This window comes from Ciconia boyciana, chromosome 1 (genome assembly GCF_034638445.1).
Source record: "Ciconia boyciana chromosome 1, ASM3463844v1, whole genome shotgun sequence".
NCBI classification, from domain to species: domain Eukaryota; kingdom Metazoa; phylum Chordata; class Aves; order Ciconiiformes; family Ciconiidae; genus Ciconia; species Ciconia boyciana.
Window position 1 is genome coordinate 21,424,218 of NC_132934.1, and position 19,594 is coordinate 21,443,811.

The 19,594-nt window shown below is 43.0% G+C and overlaps 1 protein-coding gene and 1 long non-coding RNA gene across 17 annotated transcripts in view; both read right to left on the reverse strand.

The window, feature by feature from the left end:
* The window catches only part of BRD1 (bromodomain containing 1), a 65,823-nt gene extending 58,563 nt beyond the window's left edge, over positions 1 to 7,260 (reverse strand). For 2 of the 5 annotated variants that reach the window (XM_072860298.1, XM_072860290.1), the window contains exons 1-2: positions 6,854 to 7,251; positions 645 to 2,025 (exon numbers count right to left, since the gene is read on the reverse strand). In XM_072860298.1, the coding sequence (XP_072716399.1) occupies positions 645 to 2,011 (1,367 nt within the window). In that variant the 5' untranslated portion in view covers positions 2,012 to 2,025; positions 6,854 to 7,251. Of the gene's footprint in view, positions 1 to 644; positions 2,026 to 6,093; positions 6,224 to 6,853 lie in introns of those variants that run through there. The other 3 variants (XM_072860274.1, XM_072860282.1, XM_072860308.1) reach the window with 3 other exon arrangements.
* A 355-nt stretch (positions 7,261 to 7,615) lies between these two features.
* Positions 7,616 to 19,542, reverse strand: LOC140651213 (uncharacterized). 12 transcript variants are annotated; one of them, XR_012042315.1, is made up of 6 exons: positions 16,461 to 19,390; positions 15,676 to 15,741; positions 14,728 to 14,894; positions 10,148 to 13,166; positions 9,304 to 9,423; positions 7,616 to 8,033 (listed from the first exon to the last, which is right to left on the reverse strand). It is a non-coding gene; the product is annotated as an uncharacterized lncRNA (long non-coding RNA). The 12 variants fall into 12 exon arrangements; XR_012042313.1 differs by adding an exon at positions 19,413 to 19,542 and having other exon boundaries at positions 14,728 to 16,611; XR_012042305.1 differs by having other exon boundaries at positions 14,728 to 17,881; positions 18,601 to 19,390.
* Positions 19,543 to 19,594: the final 52 nt, after the last annotated feature.

The window sequence follows — 19,594 nt, forward strand, 5'->3', positions numbered from 1 at the left end:
GGTACCAAATTCATCCAAGCCTTGATAAAACACTATTGCATTTGCAAAAGGAAAAATGCAAATTTAGGAAAAACCTCCTGAAGAGTTACTCTGCCCCACAAGGAAAATAATTCCTGGAGAGTTTGTACTACTTACACAGATCTTACAGTACTTAATTTAGGTGAGATGAACAAGATTCACATCTTATATATGCAAATGTAATTTTCATTTTAGGGCTCTTAAAATTACGAAAAGAAGTTCAGATTCACAAATTATGAATACAGTTAACCCTGAGCTTGGCTGATTTTTTAATATGAAGGTCAACTACATATGCTATTCTGAATTCTGTGGTTAATTCTCAAAAGGACAGCAAATGACAACAACTGAGCATACCACATGATTTGGTCTGACAAAAAAAAAAAAAGGTTTCTGAGGACAGGACAGACCACTTGACCACTTACTAATCTCTCTGGGGAAGTTACTGCATTTTTAATGCAACTTCATAAAAGTACAATGTACATAATTTACATTAATCCTCTGAGTATGGCCTTTAAGGAAAGCATATAAGAAATGCACAAAAACTTCAAGCTGCCATCTAAAAGCATTGGTTTAAAATTAAACAACTAATTAAGTAAAGGTTTCTCTCACTTGGATGGTTTGCTTACCTCTGGGGGGGGATATAAGGAGCAGATACTGTCGGCATAACCGTGCAGGGTTCAACCACTGTTTTCTTGGCCTTTTTTGTCTTTTTTCTGACTTTTGATGTAGACCTAGCAGTTCTGACTGATCCCTCCTTTCTACAAACACCGTTTTTGATTTCAGCTTCTCCATAAATATTTAGAGGTCTCCTTGTGCAACCTGGTGGAGTATGTACATCGCAATAGGCAGTCTTTTTTACAGAGAATGTTGTCCCGCTGCCAGTTAGTTCTTTCACAGGTTCCATTTTCATATATAGACCGGCTTTTTGAGCACACGTCACATGGAATGCAGTATAGCAGTTTGCTTTGTGGCACTGGATGCAGGCACCAACACCTTTCTGTTTACAGAGGTAGCATGTTAACTTCCATCTGGCTGGGGGAATGTTCCTGACACCATCAATTGGCTCAATAAAAACTGTATTGGCAAATCCAACTTCTGGAATCCACAAAGCACACACCACGTGTCCCCAACGATCATCATCAGTCTTTTTAAAGGCACCTCCCTTGTTTGGGCACAGCACACAGTCTACAGGCCGAGAACGGGACTGCAGACAGTGTCTGCAGAGCCACTGGCCCTCAGGTATATATGGCACCCCATAGCATTCCTGATGTACTGCTAAATTACACATATCACAAAACAGGATTACATTGCTGTTCTGACATTCACCATCCATGCATATACAACACACTGCATCTTCATCAATTAAAGACTGATGGTCACCCTGTTTTTGGTTCTCACAGTAAGACTCCTTTTCAAACCTATCCATAAGGAATTCAAACATATTTTGTGACACAACTGACACTCCATCACTTTTCCGCTTCTCATTTATTATTTCTAACCATGCATAATCTTCTTCATCCATGTCATACTCAACTTCGTTATCAAGTTCTTCTGCTGACTTCTCAATGAATTTGTAATAAACTGGAGGTCTCCGAGGAGCTGAAGGGGGACTGTATTCAACAATCCGTACTTTTGGTTCTGGAAGAGGAGTTGTTGTAGCAGGTATACCATGTGAGCTCGGAAGAGCTTCATTTTTCTTTTTCACTTTGTTATTTTTATGCCGTTTGCTTCTTAGACAAACTGGTGGTCTTTCACTATTTTCTTTATTGCTGTTGCATTCACTCATTTCCTGGGCTGTAAGATCATCTTCTAATATAATCTCTAAAGGATCAAAGATACTGATCCTATGCAGGCGACCTTCAATTTCTATTTCAACCATTCTTTGAGCTTGAGCGTATGTCAAGGTTTCTCGTGTGGGGGAGTGCTTAATACTGCACGGGGAAGAAGAATGCCTTGCTGCCGATACTCGATGACATCTTCCTTTTCTCCTCATTTGGTAATGTTTACCTAAAATTAGAGCAACCGTTAATATTATGAACTCCAAAAATTCATATTAAAATATTATTTTTATTATAGCAACAAAAAACCCCCTTCAGTTCTATAGCCCCCAACCCATCTACTCAATTTAAAAAAAAAGTCTGTCACCCATACTTAATAGGACTGCTCAGTTTTGTACAAATTTAACCTAAGACAAATAGATCTCCTAAATAACAGCTTCTGTAAGTAAACACAGCTATACAAAATCCTTGATACAGAAATCCTGCAAATGAGCTATCTGTAAGACCTCTGCATGAGAAAAAAAACACAGTTCAGAAGTGCCACAGAAAGAAAAAAAAATACACCTGTTACATTGTAAGAAAACCTTTAATACAGTATTTCCTAATAACTTAAGGGTGTCTGCAGTTTGAATTTTTTTTCAACAGCTACAGTTTACTTTCTCCAGATCTCCCCCCAAAAGAACTAACATAATCATGAAAGAAAAACAAGTTTTCCCTGCATTTTTTTCCAGTGCAATTTGACACAGTCATGTTAACAACTCAATTACTACACCTATACTTAAAGCTAGAAAAACACGCATAGTTCCAAATATGGCACGTATGCAGTTTGACAGTCCTTTAATTTTTACTTTTCCCTTCTCAATTCTTAGTGAGTCTATTATTCTTTACAGAATGACAAGAACACAATTGAACTTGCAATGCCCAATATGGCACAGTACGGATTGCACCTAGAAAATATTCCATCTGTAAAGCAGATTTGACTTCTAGCAAAAACATGCTCCCTGCATGTAAGTGTGCGTGTATGCACACCCTTCTCCCTCAATAGATTCTTCAAGAGTTGTTCTCAGAGTAACTGGGGTAGATAAAAATCTCCCTGTCTTTAAATACAACTCCAAGCTCTTTAACATAATTTTCAAGTTTATCCCTTAGTGGAAAAAGAACTTTCCACATACTGTACAGCAAGACAGCCCCCCACCCCCACCCAGCACCATGACTAGGACAGGCATGCATTTTGATCACAAAATTTCTAATTAAAAGCTTCCATATTTATGCCTTTTGACATTTTAATGTTTTTTTTTTTTCCTATGAGGGTTGAAAATATTATGAAACCAACCGATAACGTCAAGTTTAAAAGTTTCTATCCCCCTCCTTCCTTCTTCCTAATAAATCATTAAAAAATAGCAAAATTCAACCTCAGCTAACTTCAAGTCAGTGTTGTGTATTAGTTAAAATAATGCAGCTAATGTTAGCATGTATTGCCAAAATAGCAGAGAAATATAGAGATCAAAATACAATTATCATTAAAGACTAGTATATCTATTTCATTAAGAACATAGCAAGGGCTGGAAGAATTACATAAACTACTACATGTCGCCTGCTTTTTGCTTAGTCTATGATGCCAAACTCTAAAGGTGCACCTTCAAAGTACTGAAGGAACTTTTACAGGAAGACTAAATAATTTAAGCAGCTAGTGTTAAAACTAGTTCTTGAAAGGGTCTGATCTATCTGCTGTCACAAACTGACCTTGTTTTCCCAGAGAATCTAAGCTGGTTTTATTATTCATGTGAGAATGGTGTTGCTGATAAATCCAACTTTCACACAAATAATCCTTAACTCTTATTACTTGTTTTTATAGCACAAGCACAAAACCAGACAACAGTCAGTGTTTAATCATGACAGACCTCTGATCTGCTCTATATAAACAACAGATGAATAAAAAAAGACTCCACCTCTTCAAACAAGTTTGGAAGAAATATTTAATAATTTGATTCTGTAAAACAACTGTCATGGTTTAACCCCAGCCGGCAGCTAAGCACCACACAGCCACTTGCTCACTCCCCCCAGGCGGGATGGGGGAGAGAATCAGGAGAGTAAAAGTCAGAAAACTCATGGGCTGAGATAAAGACAGTTTAATAGGGAAAGCAAAAGCTGTGCATGCAAGCAAAACAAAACAGGGAATTCATTCACTCCTTCCCATGGGCAGGCAGGTGTTCAGCCATCTCCAGGAAAGCAAGGTTCCATCACACGTAACAGCTACTTGGGAAGAGAAACATCATCACTCTGAACGTCCCCCCCTTCCTTCTTCTTCTCCCAGCATTATATGCTGAGCATGACATCATATGGTATGGAATAGCCCTTAGGTCAGTTGGGGTCAGATGTCCCAGCTGTGTCCCCTCCCAAGTTCTTGTGCGCCCCCAGCCTACTCACTGGTGGGGTGGTGTGAGAAGCAGAAAAGGCCTTGACTCTGTGTAAGCACTGCTCAGCAACAACTAAAACATCTCTGTACGATCAACACTGTTTCTAGCACAAATCCAAAACATAGCTCCACACTAGCTACAATAAAGAAAATTAACTCTACCCCAGCCAAAACCAGGACAACAACATAGGATTAAATCATACTGATAAAGTTTAAGCCACTAATACTGCTACAGAGGGTCCAATAACTAGAAACAAAGACATACTGATAATTTAACCAAAATTAAAAGTTAGTTCCCAGTTTCACAATATATTTTATAATTCAGAGGCCAAAGATAACACAGTGGCCTTGATTTCTGTTTATTATTGTGAATAAATAATGAGGGATTCTTCAGCTAAAACACACTGATGCGCCAACGTACAGCAACCTACTACAGATCAGAATGGCTTCATTTTATGGTATTTTTTTTATATCTGTCTTTAATTTAGTCACCAATCAAGAAAAAGAGATCATTTACATTATGTTTACCTCATATAACTGCACTTCAATTCTGTCTAAATGTAAAAGTCTGCACTTTTTTTTAAATGTCCCTTCCTACCTCTTGGCTGGTTGTGTCGCTGTTCATAGTGGTTCATGAGGATAGCGATTGGTTTGGACAAAATACTGGGGGAGGGATAAGAGGTAGCCTTCAGATACCAAAAAAATGTGCCACTTGTCCACACTTCACTATCTAACTTAACCCAGTACCACAGAAAAACACATTAATGCTAGGTTTCCAAGCTGTTCCTCTGTTCCTGAAATTCTTAAGCACAGCTGCAAGCAGGCAGTAAAAACAGGAAGAAAATATTCAAAAGCACAAATGTTCTTGCTTTAAGATTTAGGACTACTATCATAGCAGTCAAATAGACTGTATGAACCAGAATAATAAAAAATGATTAAGCTAACATCTAAGCATCTTCCCTGTAATACTAAACTGTTAATAAATTAGGGAGCAAATTAGTCACAGTTAAATGCAGAATGGATACCCTACAAATACAATGCAATGAATACAGAATTGGAACTGGTAGTACTCTGGCCAAATTTCATAGAAACTTAGTGTGAATAACCTAAATGCTCTGGAAGCCAAAGGAGTGTTTTGTTTTGTTTCTCAAAAATTCTTCTGTTTGCAAATGTCCTATAAATATTCTGGAGGAAAACCAAATTTCTGCATAGCAAATTTACGACTGGCAATCGGTTTGCTTTTCCTAGTTAATTATCAGACACCTTTCTTCCCCCCCCCCCCCCCCCCAGTATCCTGTAGATGCACAGGAATGAAGACCATGGACCTAAGTTTGAAAAAGAGTAAACTAAGACAGTTTCCATTCAATATTAATAGAGATACCACACTAAGAGCAAAATGAAATTACTTGAATGTACTTCTGTTAGCACTTTTCTGCCTCTTACAACAACTCAAAGACTGCAGGAGATAAAACAGGCAAGTTATCCACAGCTTTCCTCTCTTGGAATTACATCAGCTGCTTGGGAAGAAAGTCACCAGCAGACGCTTTCCCTCACCACGACAAAAGTACATGAAGACAGCTGTTTGCGTGGAATGCATGGTACGAGGGAAAAATTACTTTTTATCAAAGCGTAGGATAGCTAAAACCAACAGGAAAAGTATGATAACGTATAATTTTGGACTACAAATTCCTTTTACAATCTCTGTTCTAGTTACCTTCCTCCTTTCCAAATAAATTGCCTTTGGTCCCTGGATACCCCTACTAAATGGAAAAGGGAATTCCATTCTCAATGGACACTTTAATGCAGACCATTAAAAAGAGAAAGACACAGGAATGCTCTTTAGTCCTAGACAATGAGGGAGGGTAAGCGAACAGTGCTTACACGCATACGGGGGCGGACACCACCCGCAACTTCAGCGGTGGAGCAGGAGCAGTCCCCTCAGGGGAATGCAAAGAACCGGGGCTCACGCAGCCCAGGGAATCGGCCCGGGGACGGCTAAGCACCGCGGGATCACCAGCGCCGCTCTCCCCCCGAGCCGGCGGAAGACCTCCGGCGCCGCCTCCCCTCGCCCGCGCCCCCCGGGATCAGGCAGCCACCCCGGCTACCGGCGCGGCTCCCGCCGCCCCCGCGCCAGCACCGCCGCCCCACCGCTCCGCGCACGGGGCCTGCCCACGCCCACGGGCCCGCCCTCGCCGGTTCTGCGCGAACACTTCCTGCCCACGCCCAGGGAGCCTCCAGCGCGCACACACCCCTCCGCGCCGATGGTTCCTGCCCGGCCTCGGCATTCCCCCCTCCCGGCCCCCGGGAGGATGGTTCCTGCCCAGGCCCATCATCTCCAGCCCTTCCCAACAGTCACCTCCCTCCCCTCCGCGAAAATACTCGGCCCACAAATATGGCGGCTGACAAAACAGCTCGAGCGGCGCCCTCCCCCAGACCGCCGCGCTCGGCTCCCCCCCGCGCAGCCTCCCCACCCGCCCGCCTCGCCCCCGGCCGCCTCTCCCCCCCGCGCCCTCCCCGCTGCCGTGCCCAGCCCGCCCTGCCCTTCCCCCGCCGGTCTCCGTCTCGCCGCGGCGAGACCCGCCGGCTCCCGGCCCCGCAGCCCCCACCCGCCGGCCCCCGCCGCCCGCCCGGCTTCACTCACGCTGTGGGAGCCGCCGAAGCGCGGCTGACAGACCTCCCGCTCCGCCTCTGCGGCCGACGCTGCGGCCGGTTTAATGGCGGAGGTCCCGCCGCTGCTGCCGCCTGGCCCCGCGTCCGGCAGCCGCGGGCGGGCGAGCGGGCGCTGAGAGGGCCGCGCTGCCCGCGGCGGCGACCCGGCGCTGGGTGCGGGGCTGCTGCTGCAGCCGGGCGCGGCGCATTCGTGAGGCGCGGCGCAGGTCGCCGTCCGGCTGCGGGCTCGGCGCTCAGCTCCCGGGGCTGAGAAGCTCCCCTCCCCCCTCGGCACAAACAATGCGGCTTCACCACAGCGCTGCGCCGACGGGGGGGAGGAGAGGGAAGGAGGGAGGGAGGGAAGGGACGTGAGGGCGCCAGGCACCGCCCAGCCCCGCCGCTGCCGCCGCCGCGCCGCGGGGCGGGGCAGGGCCTGCGCGCCGCCGCTCCCCCCGCCCCCACATGGCGGAGGGCCGCGCGGGGCCGAGCGGCCGGGCAGCGGCCGGCACGGGGCGCTGCGGCGGCAGGGCCGGGCCTCGCCTCGGGGGACAGGGCGGGAGCGCGCTGCTCTAGCCGCCGCCTTCCCGCTCAGGGCCGGCCGGGCCCGGCGGCAGCCAGGCCCCCGAGCCTCGCCGCGGCGCCCCCAGCGAGAACGCTTAAACGCCCCAGCGCAGGGTGAACGAAAGGGGGGAGAAGGGGGAACGGGGGCGGGACGGGGCTTGTTACAAAACCAAGGCTCGAAACTACAAGCGAGTGGTATTTATTATTTCTCTGGGGGAAGTCCAAGCTGGAGATTCGTACGCCGAGAATTTGCTTGAAAGTTAGCTCTTGCGTGGTCTCCGGGTCAGGCTGCTGCTGCTTTTAAATTAACTGGCACTAGCCTCACATTTTGACAAAGCAAAAGCGAGTTCTTTCTGGCTCTCCTTGCGAAGGACTGTGGAATAATTGCTGGAGGTGACTTAGCAATTAAACTTACATTCACAGTTTTAGCTAAGGTATAGCATTGAAGAAGCTTCCCAGGTGGAGCGTGGCTGACATGCGAGGAATCCATTCCACGCAAGTTCCCTAGGCCTGCAACCTTAGATGTCGGCAACGCGAGGGGAACTTGGTGCGTTGGCTCTAAGAGGAACTGCTCGGAGGGTGGAATGGTGTGGAGATGATGCGGCCAGGCTCTGTGATAATATGGGAACTTTAAGGTATCACGGAACTGATAAGCTGCATATTTACTACCCTGGGCCAACAGCCTGTCATGTTTTTGACAAAATGCTGTCCTTTTGGTGAACTTTGCTGATTATAACATTGTTATAATACCAAAACACACCTCCATCCCAAAAGCTGCCCGCCTCCAAGGTGCGACCACCCCTCACTAAGCTTGCGCTTCGAATTTTTCTAGTTTATACCTTTAAAGGCAAAACAAGAAAATTTTACACCAATCCTAAACAAAGGTATGTATGACTAGAGTCACTCAAGCTCTACCTGAAAGGTAAAAAATAGTATAAAATAGCTTAAGAGGGAGAGAATGTTAGGGAAGACACCATCACGTACCACTCTGACGTTTGGGATCAATCGACAGGCTGAGCCTCTCTTTCCCCCCCATCAGGATGCCTTTGGGTAAGATTTGAACACTTGGTTATACCAAGTGTGTCCCTGGGAAACTTAGGAACCTCTACAGAGTCGCTTTATATCTTTTAATGCGTTTGTAGCCAGCAGTCACTTTATATCTTTTAATGTGTTTGTAGCCGGCAGTATTACTCATACTCTTGGTATTTGCACGTGCTTTGCAGACAGTAAATTTATCACCGGTAATCCAAAAGAACCTGTGTATGTGTTGCTTTAATAAACTGCACTCTTCATTAATCTAGCCACGATAGTTCTCCTTGAACACGACCAGACTCTAAGTGTGGCCGTGGTAGTTCATGGAACGCGACTGGACTGGGAGTACATCGCGTTATTTGTGCATCCGTAATCATGATAGTTCAGGACACTGAACGCAACTGGACTTACAACAACGAATTGGGCATCTGCCAGATTACTTTAACCTTTTAACGCAACAAGGACACCGTTTGTTATGTATTATTTTTAGACAGCCATTACAGCCATATTCAAGATCTGGAGGATTTTACTGCAATACATCTCTGCGAGGCAGCTGCACCCACACGCTTAAAAAACAACTTTTAGCTAGCCCTGCCAGAGACAAACACTTGCCTTTGCCAATCATACAGAACACATTCTGCGTGTAATAAAAAGTAAAGTCAAGAGTAGGTATGATCCTCTTTGCCCATCTGTAACAACCATCCACTGAGTAAAGCTTTCTTCAAAACAACTTACGTATTTTTAAGTTTTCTCTAGCACTACTGTGTTTGCTTGCCTCAAACAGCAGTTAGTCCTACCAAAAAAATTATGACTAGGAAATCAGGAATAGATACACCTGTCATTACTTACTTGTAGAAAGTGAATTAAGGTCCAGAGAGCTTAAGTAACTTTACTAAGGAAACCCTGTAGAATAGGCAAAGTACTTTCCAACTCCTTTTCCCCATCAGGGATGATCCAGCATGCTGATCTCTTAACAAAAAGAGAAGCTATTAAAACAGCTAATACTTGTGCAGTGCACTCAGTGTAGAAATACATCTTTAGGATCAGATAGGCCCAGTAACTTCAATTTCCAATAAAAAAAGAAAAAAGCTTGTATGAGCTATAGAGGCCATCTGGTCATTTGTGTACTTGCCTGTGAGGAATTACTCTCCGGTTATATTGCTTAAGCGATCCTACCATCAGTCACAGAAGTCTTACAACATGCCAATTTAAGTTAATGTTGTTGCAGTGGAATTCAGCTTGTGATAGAAAGATATGAAAGAGGGAGCAGCATACGAAATCATATGCATTAGTGTGCAAAGTATAAAAATGACTAGAAATTATAAGTATTGTCAAGAAGCTAATAATAAGTATAATAAAATCTCATTTATGATAGAAAACATGTTGTTTTATCTTTTAAGTGATTATCCACATGTGTATCTGCCCTGCAGCTGTACAAATTCTTTATAACTGGAGACAAGTTTTCCACAGAAAACTTGATGGTATCCATACTCTCACATGTCTGACACACAAGTAAGTCTGGCACTTTTCCAGTTTCTTTTTTCTGCCAGGTGGACAGAAAAAAGGGATGTCCAGCATTCTGTAGCTGGACATCCCTTCAATAATGCAGTGTTCCTTACTGGTATTTGTATCATTTAACTATCTTTTTGTAGTTTAAACTCAAGCTTTATTCTCTCTAGTAAGCTCTACTTACACAACTTTTTCTTGAGATTCATCTTCCAGCTCTGCCTGCCCTGTGCATAGGGCACATTTGGTAAAAACACTCCATCCGTACGGTCTTAAACTTCACACTGATAAAAACAGGAAGTGGCAGTTCCAAAATGATTTCATTAAAAAGACAGCAACAGCATCACTGATTCCCACAACCTATTGACCAACAACTCATAGCACAGCCTGAATCAATCACGACAGTGTGCTATGGTGCCAGAACCTGATCTCCTGACAGGTTTGAAATGAAAAGCTTCTGATCCACTTCAGCCTAATGCAGAACGGCCTCCCTGCTCCTCAGATTCTTTACAGAATTTCAAAGAACTGCTGAGCTTCATTTCCTGGTGCCCATACTGAAGACGGTGTCTCCACCTCAAATTACTAACATGCAGGCAGGGTTCACCAGTGTTCTAGATCCTCTCAATTATTCTCAGTAAGAAGGTATGAGGAGTTTTTCCTATGGACTGTACAGCTCTGGCACAGAATGCATGCCATTCCTTGATACAGTACTTCAGAGCAATGGCACAAAGATCAGGGCAGGCTCAACACATAGTTCAGTACTATGACCCCTACACTTTCGAATCATCTCTCATTGGCCTTATGACAGGCTACCAGGTCAGAATCCTCAACTGCTCCATGTTAAGTATTAGTATGTTAGCCCATATTATTTCAAAATGCAACAGCATGTAGTATTGTCTGGGGCATTTGACCTCAGCACACGCTTCTACAATCTCAAAGATCTGTTTCCTTTGCCTTTTCCGCCTCACAAGTGAGACCTGGTGCCTCAAAATAGTATTCTTTCTGGTTTTGGACAAGGAGGAAACAATTCTACTGGGATACCGTACAATTTCAAGAAAAAAAAAAACAACTGGCCCTCTGAACCATAGTTTTACAGCAACAGGATGCTCACCACCTTTTTTGGCACTAACTCAACATGTGCATGGGGCTTCGGTCCCAGTCCATCAGAATCTTCACCCCCCTACCTGGCAGCATCAAGTTTTTATTCAAGTTGCCACTGCTGACTCACCCTGCATGGAAGACTTCCACAGAAGAAATATCTTCTGCCTACTAGGTTTCACCTGCACTGGTTATGAAATTCTCAAGAGAAACATTTCAAAAAGGAAGGATCATGTAAACACACACAAATGCTATTTCTTTATCTATTTTGGCATCCTCCTCTCTTTCCTCACAGAATCAAACTTCACAAGACACATTTCTATGTTGCTGAAGTATATCACCTACATAGCATCATCTTTGTTTTACAGATTAATAATGATCAACTTAGACTTGCCGCAGCACTTAAATATTGGCAGTGGTGCTGATCTTCCCTGGATAGAACTCTGTATCCCTCTCCCGCTCTTAACAGCTGGCTGGTGAAGGGACAAGCAAGAGGCAGAGCCCACTCCACACGTTCTTTAGAACCTGCAAGAATCTTTCCATTTCAAGATAGGTTTTGGACTGCCATAACATGCGTGTGTGGGTCTTCTATCACCATGACACATCCGCCTAACCTTACTAAGTTATGTGATGCCTCTGTATGATGTCTCAAGCCAATCTATCCCTATAAAGTTTTCAAGTCTGGCTTCCTCACTATATGGTTTACATCTTGAGACTCATCTATGCATGATGAATATTCCCCCCCTAGACTACAGTCTCATAAGATACAACATTACTATGGTCCTCACATCCTGCAAGGGGATGCTTTTTGATCTCACTTACCTCATCAGTCGTGGTATACAGCACTGGCAAAGTACTCACGGGCATGACTGTGCAGGGCTGGTTCTTCTCAAAAGAAAGGCTGTTCCCAAACCTCACAGAAGCCAGAACACCATGCACTGTGGAAGAGATGCTGCAACCCTATCAAAAGGCATGTTACAGCAGTGCGCTGACAAACAAAAATGCAACTGTTTATCTTCAGTCTGTGAGGTGGTCTAGTGTCCCTCCACCTCTTCTGGCTGATCTCTGTGAACTACTATATTTAAAGACAATTCCATGTATCAGTGATCCATCTCCTAGTTATCATTGATACTTTGGCAGAAATGCTGACTTTTTTTTCATACTAGACTGAGTGGGATATATGGTCCAAAGTCCTACATGGCAATTCCAGAATGGGGATCAACCTTTTGTCTTCAAATACAGAAGAAAAGCGTTGTCCCTTTTTATCCCTACATGTTTACTGAATATCTTCCTTTTTCTCTGGTTAGGAAGAATTGTCCACATTTTCCTTTTTACTCCTCTGATCCTGAAGTTTTAGCCATATTATGACAAAAGGGTGACTAAAGATGAAATAATATTGGTGTTCATCCATGTTCACCAACTGCTAAGGAATCAAAGTTTTTTGCTTCTTATGGCCTCACTAACTGTTACTTCCTGCACGTACCATCTTTCTCATCCTCAGAATCAAAGTGGTTCTCCATTTATAAAATTGGTAAGACCACCCTTTAGATATCCTGAACAGTTCATGTTGATCCAAACGAATGGTCTTCACTGAAAAAACAGACTGGAGGCTGTGTCAATGCCTTTTATGGTACTGGTAAAGACGGAGCCCTTTTATCATCAGAGCTTCACCAGAACTCAAGCTATATCAGCGTGCTTGCTAAGAAATACCTCTGAGAGTTGCATCTGCTAAGCAGTCCTATGGAATGTTATCTATAGATAATACTTAAAGACCACTCTGTCAAATGGTCTTTAAGCTGTACAGCTGCTATGCAAAGGCTTTTACCCCATTTCCATTTAAGCATTTGTGGGGACTGCTTGGAGTCACCTACTGCAAGAAGAGGTATGTAGACTGTCACTTGCAGACAGAAAGATATGTTAAGCAGTTCGTTGAGATACACAATTGACAGGGAAACCTGCTTCCTGCCTTACTTACCCTTCCACTATCTAGTTTGAATCCTTTAACATCACATACCTTTGGGATTTTGCAGTTACAAGGTGCTCTCTACCATATGTGCTCATAACTGTTGCATGATGGAAGGTGGGGCTTGAGCTCACCCCTACGGACACTGCAAAGATAAAAAAATAATATTTGGTATTAGAATATACATGAAACCATATGTAAACTACACTTCAACCAAAAAAAAAAATTCCCCAAATTACAAAATACTACACCAAAAGCACAAAGCTTGCTCATCTACTCACCTGTAGGTCTTCTAAATAGCAAAACTAGTATCTACTGGAGACTGTTTCATCGAGCACAAACGCTTGGAGCAGAGTTATTTGCACTCTTATGTATAATGATATTGTTGTTTACAAAAAAGCAGACAGAGCCATAAACAAGGGAACAGTATTCCCCTTCTCTCCCGCCATTGCCTCTTCGGCATTAATTATTCAATTCCTAGTGTTTACAGTTTGGCATTTTTATTATGTTCTGCACAGTAACTCCACCTGCAAAGGTCTTTATGGGAAGCTATTCTTGCCAAATGGTAGCTACCATCAAAACAACCCTTCATAAACTAGTCGACGATTTTCTGTTTAGGTCCCAGAACTGCCTCCTTGCATGATCAGATGAAAATGATTGCCAGCGCAAGTGAGGCAGCAGGAAAGCAAATCCAGGGTTTGGGAGTGCAGCATCCCTTCAGCATCCCTAGTTATTAGCCATCAAAAGAAGATGCATGTTTAGAATTGGAGTGTCTGTCAATTCACAAAGCACAACCAACTGAGACAAGTTACGGGCAAAGACAAAATGGCAGTGGTAATGATAGGAATCAAAAAGCAAAACAATAATTACTATGTAAAAAGTTCTAAAAATATCATACTTGCATAGCAAAGAATTGCAAAACACTGTGGCTAAACAATTTATGTTGGATTTTGACTTCTTTTTTTGCAAGACATGCTGAGGAAACCTCAGTAGCAGATAAAGACAGAATTTATAGAAAGTTAATGCAAAAAAAAGCGCACCTATTTGAACTGGTTTTATTTGGACTGTTTTTTGTCAAAGGCAGCCACAGCGAAAGGAAAACAAAGTGCTCTCCACGCAAATATCTGATACACAATGTATTTCTCAAATCATACATAATTTTCAGTACTTTTATTTCTAATTTCTCCCTGTGGTTGTTCTCATCAGGTCTGGATTTCAGAAGATACTTCGTTTAGCACAAACTCAGGTAACTGCTTAAGCCAGCATAACCCATGTAAACAGTATTACTGCAAATACATTATTACTTTCTCTCATAACCCTTTCCTACTCCCTCATCCTTTCCTCTGCACTGGAAACAGCCTTCATCCAAGCAAAGAGAAGTTACTCACTTCCTTCATAAAGTTTAACAATATATAAAGTTTATTTTATTTATTAAATCCCTTAGAGTGACTTCTCTATTCCTAATTCCTTGCTGTCAGTATCAAAACTTGCAAGTGTAATATGTGATGAAGTATAAACTCTGAGTGAAGTTGTTTTCCTAGGTAGGTCACTCACAAACGTGTATCTCTAAGAAACAATCTCCAGTGTTTACAGTGAGTTAATACTTCATCCTTAGTATAATTAAGTTAAAATTCAATCAGCAATGAGACACAAATCCAGTCTTAATTACTTTACTACCTCTTCCTCATTCATTCTAGAGGGCAAACCTGGTCTGCAGATGATTAAGACGGTATGCAATGGAGGAAGCTTTGCTGTTAGAATCCCTAGTCATTTACTGCAGAAGAAATCCCAAAGTAGATGGGCTCATTCAGAATTAAAACCTTGTCTCCTCATTTACATGGGGAAGGACTACAAAACAAGGTGACATCAAAATCTGGGGAGGAAAAATAAAATGAAAAAATAAATCAAGCAAGACTCAATACATGACATCCACAAGAAACCCCAAACAAACAAGAGAATCAGACATGGCTCATAGCTTCCTCTGTTCAGAGAAGCCCAACTTGTATGTATTATTTAACAAATAGTAATGAGCCCTACGCAGGTTTTCTTTGCTTTCTCTCACACATGTCTACCACCTCGGCCACTGCCTGATGCTGGCTAATAAATTTTCCAAACTTGTGCATATATAAATCAGTTCTGATATATAATATGGCTTCATAATGCAGACAGAATCTCAATAGGCTCAAAAAATGCTGGAATAGGAACTTCAAATTGAGCACTCCTGAAAGACGTATTACAGCACCATCCTCATTCCACATAAAGGGTAAGTATGAATAAATCCTGTGAACATCCTATCATATGCTCAACTCCAAGTCAAAAAAATCACTGACGTACGCTTCTAAATCCAGGATGATAAAGAGATTACAGCTATGTTTGTAACAAATGAAGTAATTAATATAAAAGCACAAAGACATCATAATTTTGGCAGTGGAGTTGCTCGCTGCTTGAAGTGGCTCACAACTACTGTGCAATTGCTCATTCTTTGTTTTCTGAGCACCCAACTTGACACCTTGGATCTGATCAGCAGAGCCAAGTGCCCGCTGAAGTTAATGGGGTATGTATACTAAATATATAAGTACTCTCCTATGTTAAGTGTTCTTGGAAATCGTACCCTTGTGATACTAAATTGGACATTCAAATTTAATACTTCTGACCTCTATTTTAACGTTTTGATCATTAAGTTGTCACTGTCTAGATAGGGTCCTGGAAGAGGCTGGAATCTATACAAGGAGGAAGAGAGATCATGTTATTAAATATATTACCTCAGTGCATACAAAAGGCAGCAATTCTTTGGGCTTGACTTAAGAACTATTATTTCTCGATATAGTCTTCATGATTTCATATGGAAAATGCATCACTGATGCAGAAGTTGATAGAGGTGAAGCCAAAGGTTTGAGTGATTCAGTAAGGAAAATAATCTTATCAGAGCAGGTTTGGAGATAAATACATTAACTGCCCAATTCTGCTAAAACAAGGTAACAGCAGCAAAATGGTTAATAGTCCTGACACTGGTATTATCAATATGCCATTATAACACTTAATGTTTCCAAAGGTATACAAATTCAGAAAGACAGAACTACATCAGTTTATCATTGCAGCATCAATGTTATCTTTACTATCAAGAAAGAAATGGATGGAAGGAAGGAAAAAATCTGATTAAGATGAACAGCTCAGTGACTGGAGAGACTCTGGGACCATAGAACACAAAGCTCTGTCTGCAACACCTGAACATCTACCATCGTCTAATAACACGTAACATAATATTGACAGAGAACTAGGTATATTTAAGGCATATTTTAAATTCTTTCACATTAAGAAGGGATAAAAGGATCTCATCTAGTTTCCAACTAGTTTTAGGCTCTTGTTATAGCCTCCCTGGGAGCCTTCTGAGTTCAATGTGCACCCCAATATCGAGAACGACAGAGAGCTGGTTACTTACGGTTACTGCAGTGACTTTTCCTTCTTCTCTGAACCTGTAACACCTATTCTCCAGAGAACCTGAACAGTTTCTTTGGGAGCATGCTCTCTTAGCTTTCTGATATTCTACAAAACGTAATGGGGAACCAGGTACTTGCAGTTTGCTCCAGGGACTGGAATGAGAAATGACTTTTTTATATTCATTTAATATCAGATCACTTAATTCATGCCAGGTTCAGTTAAACATGCAAATAAAGATGTTTATTCACAACACCTGAAACAGATAACAAGTGTATAAAGACATAAATGGGGGAAAATGAAAAAAAAAAATTACTCTTCTGAAGTTGTGTAAGTTTTGGTTTCTTCCTGTCAAGACGTCTTGCACAGACTTTCCTAATATTCATCTTGCCAAATGACTCTGTTCTTTCACATACTTACACCTCAGACTGCATGCTTGATGGAGAATATCTGTTTTTAGACTCACTACACCAATGCTGCTACATTCACCACAAGCTGGCAGTCTGGAGCCTTCTCTAGGAATTGCAGTTACTTTTTCTTTCCTTTGCAGTCATGTCATCAGATCACCATAATCTTGTTGTTTTATTCTTCATATTACTTGGCTGTTTGTGAGAAGACTTTCCAGTCCCAGCTTTGCTCAGATTTTTAAGACCTACTTTCTTAAGTTTCCGCTGTGTATTTGTAAAACAGAAAGAAGTTTCAGCTATTTCACTCAATCTGTGATATACATCTATAAATTATATACTGAACCACTGATTGGTTCTCAAGCCACTTAGAAGATAATTTAAAGAAATAACCAACTTTCATCAATCTCAACTTTCACTAACCCTTAAGGAAATTTTCAGAATAGTATGTATGAAAAAATGAAGAGGTACAGAGAGATGCATACAGAAAGAGCAACATGCAGTGGGAAAGCACAAAGTGAATTTCTAGTCTTTTTTAATTTACTGTACAATTTTTTACTATAAATTGGGAAACTCTTCAAAAGCATAGCTGTTTCAAAAAAAGAAAAAAAAAAGCAGTTAAGAGCCAGATATTCTAGTATTATCATGCTTTCTGTGGTGAGTGTAACTATGTAATTCCAAGTAAAATTCAACATACCTTTTACAATTTTATAGTTCTCTAAATATGCTTTATGAGATGATATGTTTCTACTTATTATTATTATTATTGCACGTTAAATAATCACCATAATTACATGTCAACAGACTGGTGATAGAGGCTTCTTAGTTAAGCTCTCACACCTCTATTACTGAGTCTAGTTGGCAGATGTGGACTTCATTTTTAACAAACTTCATTTTTAAGTAGTTGTATTCATATAAATGCACTTTTGTAACAGTGAAAACTGGGCAAGGCAAAGTAACTTCACCTCAAATCACTTTGGCCTCAGTTCCTTGGCCTCAATCATCTACAGTAGTGGTTCAACTGTATAGTAAAAACACACTGTAAGTTACAAAGTTACAATATGGAACTAAGAAGGACTGCCAGCACACAGTGTAATAGCTGTTTTGTTGTGATTTTGAGCAGTATGTGAATGAAAAAAAAAAACCTGACATGAGATTTCCAAAGGAAACATTAACCATAACAGATCATTTACTTTGTTGACTGGCACCATCCATTTAGAAGACCACACCAGTACTATAGACGTACAAACATACAAATACTATAGAAGAATGTTCAAGAGCTCCACTATTTCAAATCAAAAAGCAATCAACCCATTTCTTCATATACTGCCACATATCCACCAAAACATATAACTAAATCTGTTCAATTAGGAAAAAAAAGAAAAATAAATCAGTCAATTAACTGATGAAAACAACTCAGACCAAAAAACAAGTACTTGCTTAAGCACTATTTCTCTCTCTAAACACTATCTTAATCTAAAACTTAGCATTACTTTCTAGCCAGTGCTGTCAATGTTTTTCTCCTGCTTCCACTCCCAAAGGTAAGATGCAAGTTGTTATGATCAGCGACACTGAAGTCTAAGAAGCAGAAATCTACGACTGCCACTGGTAATTTGACAACAAATGTCAAAGTCTCACCAGATCATATCTTTACCCAGCTCTCTGTAGAAATGGCATTCATTAAAAAAACCAAACCGAAACAAAAAAACAACAAACCACCCTGCTTCACCCCCACCCCACCTGAAAAGCCTGGATCCCTCAGTCGACTTGACAACCTCGATGAATCTCTCGCAATCACAGAAGACAACCACTGACCCACAACTGAACAGCAAAACTGGAGGAGCTTTATCCAGAAAAATTCCAAGATCTCAAGCATATAGCAGGCCACTGCTTCGCTGAACCGACACAACGCATATCCTTCATCCCTGAACAGCCTTCGTTGTGATGGCTACACAGGAGATCAGATTGAAGTGTCCTATAAAGCGTCCCTCCTGAGGCAGACAGTGGCTGCAGGTACAGCGAAACAGAGCCCAGAACCAAGTAGAGTGTGCATTAGACCACAAATACATATCAAAGTGGGGGGTTTTTTAAATGCAAATATGCATAATAGAGATTAAAATCCTGAAAAGGCGAGGGCTGTGTTCAGGCGAGCGGCGTGCCCGCGCTCCAATGGAGCGATGCCCACGAAGGCCTCTCCTTGGGGTTTCAGCCAGGGGATGCTGCCCGCCCTTCCTGAAGCCGGGGCTCTGCCGGCAGCCCGCTGCGAGCACGCCGCTCGCCAGGCACTAGCTCCCCGCGCTGCCCCGCCCGTCAGCCCCCGCTGCGAGGACGGGAACAGTCGCTTCGACCGCGGCCGACCCGGGGGGAGCTCGGGGCGCCCGCCCGCGGCCTGCCGGGGAAGGCGCGGCCGGGCAGAGGCCCCGGCGGTCCCTCGAGGTCTGCGGCGCCGCCCCGTCCCCGCCGCCCTCGGAGCCCCAGCAACCGCCGCCGCCGCCCCCCTCAGCCTCCCCGGAAACGAAGCGGGAGGAGGCGAGCGGCCGCCGCAGCTACACCTTTGCGGAGAAGGCTCGCGTCTCACCCCGGCCCTGCCGCGGGGGAGGCACAGCAGGACACCCGGCTCCCTGCGGCCGCGGCCGCCGCCGCCCCGATCCGGATCCGGGCACGGAGCTGCCCTACCGCCCCCCGAGCGTCACGGCCCGGGGGCAGCCATTTTGTGGGCCGCGGCCCAGATGAC